At 36.2% G+C, this 9,997-nt stretch overlaps 1 protein-coding gene across 1 annotated transcript; it reads left to right on the plus strand.

Moving 5' to 3' along the window:
- Window positions 1-806: 806 nt before the first annotated feature.
- On the plus strand, window positions 807-9,110 carry psmb1 (proteasome 20S subunit beta 1). Its single transcript, XM_079854870.1, has 6 exons — window positions 807-997; window positions 2,477-2,584; window positions 3,658-3,739; window positions 3,855-3,984; window positions 5,372-5,478; window positions 8,821-9,110. The coding sequence occupies exons 1-6, from the start codon at window positions 897-899 to the stop codon at window positions 9,004-9,006; spliced, it is 714 nt and encodes a 237-aa protein (XP_079710996.1). The 5' UTR covers window positions 807-896; the 3' UTR covers window positions 9,007-9,110.
- The last annotated feature ends 887 nt before the right edge of the window (window positions 9,111-9,997 follow it).

Consider the following 9,997-nt stretch of genomic DNA (forward strand, 5'->3'; position numbering starts at 1 on the left):
AAATGAACATGAATAATTACAGATACATCCATTTATTAAAATGTAGAAATATAGATTTATTTCTGCACCTAAACCCTTTCAAAAAGTACACCTTTGTATAGCTATTAGCTAAAAAAGGTAGCTATTATACCAGCCCTGTGACAGCTTCTGTAGCCTACCTTTCTTTTTGAGAGTGAAAAAGATAACAATATATGTAGGTACAATTTTTATATTTCGTTGTAATATTTGCTTTTTTATTTAAGAAGCAAAACATCTCAAATGCAACATAATCTGCTTCTTTGTGCAGGTTTACAATGTAGGCTAGCCTATTTAACGTTAGGCTACTCTTGTTTATTTAGCCTATAGCTATAAGTTATGCTTTTCCTTCACTGGGAATTCTCTAAATATACTGATGTAAGCCCTATTAGTTACAAAAGTCACAACAAATGTTTTAATTATTTACTTTATGAATATTGATAGCAGATAGGTGTGTCTTTTGTTAGTTAATAATAATTACCCTGTTCACACCAACCAGTCCAGTTACTATAGTTATTTTAAAGAAATAAAGAAAATCATCTATAAAACTATGGTGTAGCCACTAGATACCTGTACTCTTTCATTCATTCATTCATTCATTCATTCCAATAGGATTTTTTGACAAGGGTCCCTTTGAACTTGAGCGCAATGAAAGACACTGGGAACTTGTTTTACGTATCAATAGGTTATAAACAACTGACTAAACAATTATAATGAAAACATTTGACATATGCTTCAAATTACACAGCAGAACCTGTGAATAATCGGCAGACGGCGCTATAAGCTAGCTAGTATGTGACTACCAACAGGAAACCAGGACCTGTCAACTTCCGGTGGCCATATTGCGGTGATACAGCGAGTTTTTGTGAGGGAGCTTCATCATGATTTCTTCTCAAGCTTATGGTGATAATGGAAAGATGAAGGATTATCACTACTCTGGTCCAGTGGAGCATAAATTCTCTCCTTATGCTTTCAACGGAGGGTAAGAAGGATGTTCTGCCTTATCTTCATCTTCATCTTCCATACGCGGCGATCATGACAGTTCACTTCACTGCACAACTCCGTCTTACACACTCTTCATAAAGTCTATTTAGTGATTCTTTATTCAGTTATTTTATTCATATATTAAGCTTGGCATTCTATAGTTAAATTCAGTCGTAATGATAAATAATAAGTTGGTATGAAGCGTGTGCTTTTTTTACTTTCACTATCAAAACTGAAGCATTTGACGGACAATAAAAGCAACTGATTTAACGTTACACTTTCTCAAAGTCAAAAATATTAGTTAAAACTGCTGATATCTAACTTACACTAATAATATGATATGTATATTTCATTGTGAAGTGATGTTGCTGCCTGATTTCTGCAGATTCATTTCATTGGCGAAAGAAGAATTATTATTATGGGATATATATTCATATACTCACTCACACATACATAGAGTGTTGGATACGTTTCTCTAAAAACCTAATTAATCAACTTAATTACTAGCTACTAATCAACAGTGAAAGTAGATTATTGTTCTGATTACTCTTTCTGAAATGTAGCTATTGCATTACCTAACATCCCATATCAACCTCGGCCAGTTGAACAATACAAGGATAGACATGAAACTGCAGCACTTTTAATTCTTTCAGATAAATAATATAAAATTGTATACATTATTCTTGAACTGACCAAAAGTATTTAAAGGGATAGTTCATCCAAAAATTAATATTCTGTCATATTTTACTCTACCTCACGTCGATCGAAACCCATAAGTCTTTCATTCATCTTTGAAACACAAATGAAGATATTTTTAATGAAATCTGAGAGATTTCTGTCCCTCCATTGACACTCGACGCAACTACTGCTTTGACGCTTCAGAAAGATGAAATTTAAATTTTTTGGTGAACTAACCCTTTAAAGAGAGAAAGTTACATTAAAACACACATTTTAACATGATCAGATGTGAAAGTTTGATGTTAATTCCCCTATTGCTTTATATAAAATGGCTCTATAGTCTATTTAGTGCAATTACATTTAAAGGGATAGTTCAACCAAAAAAGAAAATTAGCCCATGATAATGATTTACTCACCCTGAAGTCATCCTAGTGTATATGACTTTCTTCTTTCAGACGAATACAATCAGAGTTATATAAAAAATGTCCTGGCTCTTCCAAGCTTTATAATGGCAGTGAATGGGCGTCTGTCTTTGGATGTCCATCAAAGCGCACCGATCTGTGATAAAAGTGCTCGACACGGCTCTCCAGGGGTTAATAAAGGCCTTCTGAAGCGAAGCGATGCGTTCGTGTAAGAAAAATATCCATATTTAAAACTTTATCGACTAAAATAACGGCAGACGGCGTACGCAAGTTCACTTATGACAAATGATAAAGTTTTAAATATGGATATTTTTCTGTACCTGTACTATAAATGTAAGGTCTATAAACCCTGTGTGTTTCGCTGAATCTCTCCTCAGGACCGTGCTGGCGGTGGCTGGCGAAGACTTCGCTCTCGTGGCGTCGGACACGCGTTTGAGTGAGGGGTACAGCATCCACAGCAGAGACTCCCCCAAATGCTACAAACTGTGAGTTGGCACACGAATCTCTCACACAGAATACAATCTCTGTTAGCTTTCTGATCATATTTAATGTCACTTTCTATATAGCCTATACATCAGTATTTTTAACCAAACTTTATTGCACAGTAAAATAAAATACAGCCATTTAATTAAAGATAATCAAGGAATGACATGTGGATACATCTGTGAACATCAGAGTTTTGAATCTATTCTTCCAAATGGAGTTAACCAAGCAAACAAAGCTTCAGACTCTACTGAAGTTATCTGAGATGTTTTAATAAAGCTTCAAAATACAAATCAACGTAGTGTTTAACTAGTGACACTGATTTGATTACACTCCCTTTAGGAAGCAAATATATATAGTGAATATTCCTTTATCGTCGCTGTCGTGCGGAAAACTCGTATCTCCAAAAATGCTACTTTTCAGGAAATACAGTATATTTTGTATATTTGTTGATATGTATGTTGTTTGTTTGTTTTTTGGTTTGTATATGTTTGGGACTACGGATGGAAATTAGCATTGTGCTAAATCCGGCGTATTTACATTCAACTTCGATTGTACGTTCATGAATATGCACTGTCCCATCTAAATAAATAAATAAATTCAAATTCAAATGGGAAAACACAGTATTTATACAGTAATTAAATACTGCATTGTCAAAGTTGATATTGTGGCTTTATATGTGGTCAGACACTTGCATGTGGCATTATATTATCAAAATTAAAGTTTTTGACCAGCACATTTCTGAGAATTTCACACAGCACTTCATTCAGGATAGAGGTGGGCGGAGCTATGAGGTTTGACTGACAGTTCGAGGATCCAATGGAGTTACGAGGTTTAGTCACAAGCTCTTTTTAATTCTTTTCATTGGTTAAATATTTGCAAAACCCACAGACATAAAGGATGACCATTAGTAATGATTTATGGGGAAAAAAAACACTAAATATGGAGATATAAGGTTTCCGCCCGACAGCGACAACATGTGACTTCCAGTGCTTTGATTGAACTGTAACTGTATGGAGAGTTTCCAGATAAAGATCAGATGGCTGAACCCGATCTCTCGTTCATTCCCTCACAGGACAGACACTACAGTGATTGGCTGCAGTGGTTTCCATGGCGACTGCTTGACGCTAACCAAAATCATTGAGGCGAGACTGAAGGTGCGTCTGACAAACACAACCTAGAAAGGAAAATGGAAAATGTCATAGATCATGTTCAGTCAGCACTAACAGTATGGCACAGAAATGAGTGTTTTTATGTTTCTTTCCCATATAGATGTACAAGCACTCCAATAATAAGGGCATGACCAGTGGAGCCATCGCAGCCATGCTGTCCACCATTCTGTACGGCCGGCGTTTCTTCCCTTACTACGTGTACAACATCATCGGGGGTCTGGATGAGGAGGGTGAGTGTGTGTCAGCGGGTCGAAGCTTGTCTTTCTCAGGCTCCGAAATGTGTAGTTGAGTTTATTATACACTGTTTTATTGGTAACACTTGACAATAAGGTTCATTAGTTAACATTAGTAAATACTAGGGCTGTCACTTTTGTGAAAAAATCCTGTTCGATTTTTGGGACATAAGTGTTCATTGAATCGATTGTAAAATCGTTTTTCCATGTCTAAACACGTTTCCATTTTAAACGCCAAATATAGGCAAATCCACGGACAACTAACAGGCATTAGGACAAACGTAAAGAGGGCGCTTGAGACGCGCACAAGTCAGCAATATTCCTGATGATTTATCGAGAAAAGACGTTAAAATCGATTCCCTATTTTCGTTTTCGAAACTTGTGTTGGTTGGTCCGATCGATTGTGCAATCGATTTTCGAACGTAAAGTGACAGCCATAGTAAATACCTTAGTTAACACGAACTAAGAATGAACAATACTTCTACAGCATTTATTAATCTTAGTTAATATTAATTTCAACATTTACTAATACGTTATTAAAATCAAAGGTTGTATTTGTTAGCATTAGTTAATGCACTGTGAACTAACATGAACAGCTAGATTTTTATTAGCTAACATTAACAAAGATTAATAAATACAGTAACAAATGTATTGCTCATTGTTAGTTTATACATTAACTAATGAACCTTATTGTAAAGTGTTACCGTATTTTCTAGGCAAGACACCTCAGGTAAATAGGGTAAAAAATGTACTTATAAATATCACCATAATATCTTGTTTGATTGATTGCATTAAGTATTGCTTACATTATTTTGTATTACAAGTTTCTGCTATGTTATGTTTGAATATACAAATGAGGCATTAAATAATTAAATATGCGCTAGCTTGCATAGATTCCCTAAACCCAAATCTGCGATTGGATAAAGCCAGGATCAATTTGATTTTGTTCCAGTTAAAGGTTTTTACAGAGCGGATTTTGGACCTCCACTTATTTTTCAGAAAGTACTGTCAACAGCCAGAAAACAAATGCATTTCCACTATGTTTTTAGGAGTAAAATGTTCTATAAATCAGGGGAATGATATATGAATGAACCTCCAGAATACAGATAGGAATAAAACTGTAAAGTCTGGTGTGTGTAAGTGCCGCTAAAGTGGAGATTTCTGACTCAAACATTGAAATTTTACAGATGCAAATAGATAAAAATATTTTTTATTGCACTAAAAGTGTATTTTGGTTGTTTTACTTCCACTAGTCTGAAACAACATGTTATGAAAAGCCAAATTAGGCCAAAATCACAAAATGGGCCAGTGCATGAAAACCAATGCTTTTGCCTTAATAAACGGGATTGTCTTTCAATAGCCAGTCTGTTTGTTTTCATTCCAGGTCGAGGTGCCGTTTATAGTTTTGATCCAGTCGGTTCGTACCAGAGAGACTGTTATAAAGCAGGAGGATCAGCGAGTGCAATGCTGCAGCCTCTTCTGGACAACCAGGTAAGAGCGTTCAGGGACGGCTGGTCGAGTTTCTGTCCACCTGGGCCCGTATCCCTAAAGATTCTGAGAATCCTCTCAGAGAGCTCCTAACTTAACCTAAAAATTCCTTGCCAGGAGTTTTAGCTTAGAAGTGATTCCAGAACATTTTCAGTGAACTCTGAGCAAGGAATGGATGGAAAATCCTATCTTAGTGAGGAGGTGTGGTTGACCCCGTTGCTAGGTATGAGTCATCATTTCAAAAGCCGTGATTGGTTGATCCTACAAGTTTGATGAAAATGAACTTTTGGTGATAATGAGCAAAGGATGTACCCTCAAATCAATAAACATAATTATACACTCTAATCTTATGCAGACTGTAATTGTAAATAATATTTCACATTCAAGAAAATATCTGGAAAATGAATAGTAAGCTGTAGGGGTTATAGCCTAACATTAGAATCTAAAATATGTGAAAACTTAAGCTCATTACACCCTGTTCAAATAATGATTTGTGTCTTATTTGCTCATATTAATATCCTAGCTGGCATATTTTGTACTTTCACTCCCATATGGACCCCATTGAAAACAAGATGGCCTATCTCAAGGGGCTGTCCTTAATGAAGTAGAAATTGCAACGTTACAACTCAGTGTGGTCTTAACGAGGGTTTTGTGCCCCATTTTGTGCAGCTGCTTAGGGGAACTCCTAAGCCACTAAAAGTCCTCTTCCCTGCTCTTAGCAGATCTCGCCTTAGGAGCCCTTTTAAGCGCTAGGAATCTTGAGGAATAGCTTTTATATTAACTGGGATTTTCGTGTCACTTTTAGGGGAAATTCTAAGAAAACGTCATGACTCAGAGAATTTTCTTAGAATTTGGCCGCTAGGAGCCACTTTTTGCACAAAAATTCTTTAGGGATACAGTGGTGCGGACATGTAAACGAAGCAAGTCTTCCGGTGTCATTCGTTTGACCGTTCGCAAAGACCCGCCCCCTTTAGTTACTGTTGCTATGTCCGACAAGCCACGCCGCTCTCACACACACACCATGTTCTCACACAGTGAAAAATACATCGCGGAGGAGAGAGGACACTGACAACACACTGAGACAGGACAGACCAGCTTACTTTAGATATGAAACAGTCTCAACTTTCAAATTTGGTCATTTTTAAAAGAAATTTAAACAATAAAAACCGTTTTGTGGCTCTTTAATGTGTCAAAGCTGCTGGTGAACCGATCTTCTCTTCCTTCTAGTTCATTTATTGCATCAAATAAACATGAATGAACATCAGAAGGAATGTTGTTTTAACCGCGGAAAGACGTCAATACACTCCGTTTTTCAAGTTCAAACCCTCCAATGTTAATCTACTAACTCTCCTGACTGATTTGTTGGACAAAAATGGCAGATGGCGGATTATGATAGGTCAGATCGTCTGTCAATCAAACTCCCTGCGAAGGGTCAATTCCAGTTATTTTAGCTGCACATAACAGTACATAAATATTCTGCTTGATATTGCAATGCAAACTGCTATTTCTTATATGTTAATGGTTTGTAACACAAAACACATTGGTTTGTAGTGCAAATAGTTTTACCGTTTACTGCACTTTGTTATTCTTATAGCTCACGACCTGTGGCTGCTATTCAAGTGTGAATAATAAATAATCATACAAACACCTAAATAGGTCATATCAATTTTCCTCCCTCCAGTAAATAATTGTATCCCTTAACTCATTTTTGATCATCAATTTCCTTATAGCTTAACTCCAACTACACCCATGAATATGCAAATTATCCCCGCCTCCACTCAATCACAGCAGTTGAATGACCTGATCCATTCGCTCAACTGTAGGAAACACTACAGAAGTGGAAATATCCCTTCAGAAGAAGTGGAAGAGTGAGTCGTACAGGCTCGTCTACAAGTCTATGTATCAGAATGCTAATGTGTGTTTTGTATCGCTCTCTGCAACGTCAGACATATGATGGTAATTAATATGATTAGCTTTTGGCTTGACTACATTATCAAACAGCTAATAACTAGGGATGGCCCGATACCGATACTGGCATCGGGGATCGGGCCGATACTGTCCTCATATAATCATACTCGTACTCATAAAAATTCGCCGATACCACGTACATTTTGCGAGCACATCCCTTAAACAGACATCAGTGGAAATTTTGTTCAGTTGAATGTCAATGGCAAAGAAAATAAAACGAGGCATGTAGATTATTATTAACGTTAACTGACGAGAGAGAGAGAGAGAGAGTATTTATTTTTTTTGTCCTTTTTGTAATTCGATTGTTTGTTCTTATTTAGTTACTGACTGGTTACTTGTTTTAAATTCACATTAATTAGGCTGGTAGTTTTTGTTGTAGTATCAAAATTGGATTAAATAATTGGGATCGGTTACGGTATCGGTATCGGCGAGTATCAAAAATGAAAGTATCGGTATCGGACTCGTTCTGCAAAAAGTGGTATCGGGACATCCCTACTAATAACGTGTTGCTAATGTTACACCATGTTCCCGTTCGCATCTCAGAGTCAGACAGCTGCCTTTAAAACTCAGCGTCCACAGAAACGCTTTTAAACCCATAGAGAGTCAGTGGAGATAAGCCCCGCCCACACGTTGATGGGATTGGTTACATGTTTGTGATGCATGTAACCGGGGGCGATTTCAAACCGTGTTTTTGAAACTCTCTATGGTTAACTGCAGTTTTAAGGAGAAAATACTCAGCAATGCTGTCGACTTATGAATTTGCAATTTTTTGAATTTGAAAGCACATTAAAAACACCACATAGACACATAAACAACATTAAAAACTTTATTTTCACCACGCTGATTTGTCTGACTCTGAGATGCGAACGGGAACATGGTTTGTGTAACATTAGCAACACATTATTAGCTGTTTGATAATGTAGTCAAGCCAAAGGCTAATCATATTAATTACCGTCATGTGTCCGACTTTGCAGAGCGCGCTACATAAAAAGCATTCTGATACATGGACTTGTAGACGAGCCTTTATAATTCACTCTTCCTCTTCTGAATCAGTTTCTGCTTCAAACATGTGTGGATGAATGGATCAGGTAGTTGGATGTGCCGAGAGTGGAGGTGGGGCTAATTTGCATATTCATAAAAGGGTGTAGAGTTGCATTCAAGCTATTTTGAGGCATGACTTATTTAAAATAAAATGATCGGTTTCAGGACAATTCAGCATTTTTGCATTTTTATATATTTATTTTTAAATAATGAGCTGTGTAATATTGAATTTGCATTTGTTTATATATCATGTCAGTATTTGTAAAATGTACTCATTCGTCATGAAAACGTTACCGTTCCTTCTTGAAGGCTTTAACTATTTCCTCTTGTGCTCAGATCGGCTTCAAGAACATGGAGAACGTGGAGCATCTTCCTCTGAGCCAGGAGAAGGCCGTTCAGCTGGTGAAGGACGTCTTCATCTCGGCCGCCGAGAGGGACGTCTACACAGGAGATGCTCTCAAGATCTGCATCATCACCAAGGAAGGCATTCGAGAAGAGATCGTGCCACTCAGGAAAGACTGAGACGCCAAAATTAGCCTGTTTTTCTTTTTCTCCAGTTGCATCCTTCAAATCCGCTGTTCTTTTTATATTCCTTCTCAAGAATAAATGCGTTACCAATATCACTATTGTCTTTCTTTTCTTTAATTCAGTGTTTTGTCTGTTTGAAAAAAATAATTTTGTTAAATTCATGTTTGCATATATAGATAGTGCAAGGTCTTGAGCTGACCCACAGGCATGAACAACTGATTTCCATTTGATTTATTGTTAGAAAGAGACGTTTTAGCAATTTTTTTACAGAAAATAATTGATAATTAAATGCATAATTGAAAAACAGAATAATTAAGTGCAGGTTAAGGCACATGACTGATTTACTTCATTTGAAATCATAACATTTCATTTAAAAATCTCAAAGACACTTTAAAGTCTTAAAGTGAATAACATTTCTTTTAACCATTAATTGCCATCCAATATTTATTGTTTGCTGTGGGACATATAAGACATTTTATGAATATGCTGGGGTTTTTCTCAAACAAATGAAAAACCATAAAATACATTGAACATATTGTATATTTTAGCACCTATCTAAACATACCAAAAGTACATTTTTGTAAATGTTACTTACGAATACTTAAGTTTGAGACCAGGCTTGTTTTTATATAAAAACAAATTTAGATTTTTTTTTATTCTACAGTTAATTAATGTACTTAATTGCCATTATTATGTTGACATACAGAATTGCCTAAACATTGTTACACCAAACAAATAATGGCAAATAAAAGAAATCTACAATATAAAAACACCAAAAATTAAGAATTCTGTGTTGGCAATTGCATATTGGGCTAGATAAATCTGGTCAGTTTTGGGGTTTCTGGGTAAAGACTGGTGTTGATATGCTTTACTTAGGCTGTGAATTGGTACCAATATTAAAAGTTCCCAATTCAGGGCCAGATTATGGGTTATTAATTGATGATTAATGAGTTTCAGCACTTAGCATTGATTAATTACATTTGGT

The sequence above is a fragment of the Squalius cephalus genome (genome assembly GCF_949319135.1).
Source record: "Squalius cephalus genome assembly, chromosome: 21".
NCBI lineage: Eukaryota > Metazoa > Chordata > Actinopteri > Cypriniformes > Leuciscidae > Squalius > Squalius cephalus.

Bases quoted from the DNA above. Each gene is read 5' to 3' on its own strand.
- psmb1 (XM_079854870.1), top strand. From the start codon at position 897: ATGATTTCTTCTCAAGCTTATGGTGATAATGGAAAGATGAAGGATTAT. The intron at 3,740-3,854 runs GTGCGTCTGACA...TTTCCCATATAG, and splicing joins TCATTGAGGCGAGACTGAAG to ATGTACAAGCACTCCAATAA. The intron at 3,985-5,371 runs GTGAGTGTGTGT...TTTTCATTCCAG, and splicing joins CGGGGGTCTGGATGAGGAGG to GTCGAGGTGCCGTTTATAGT.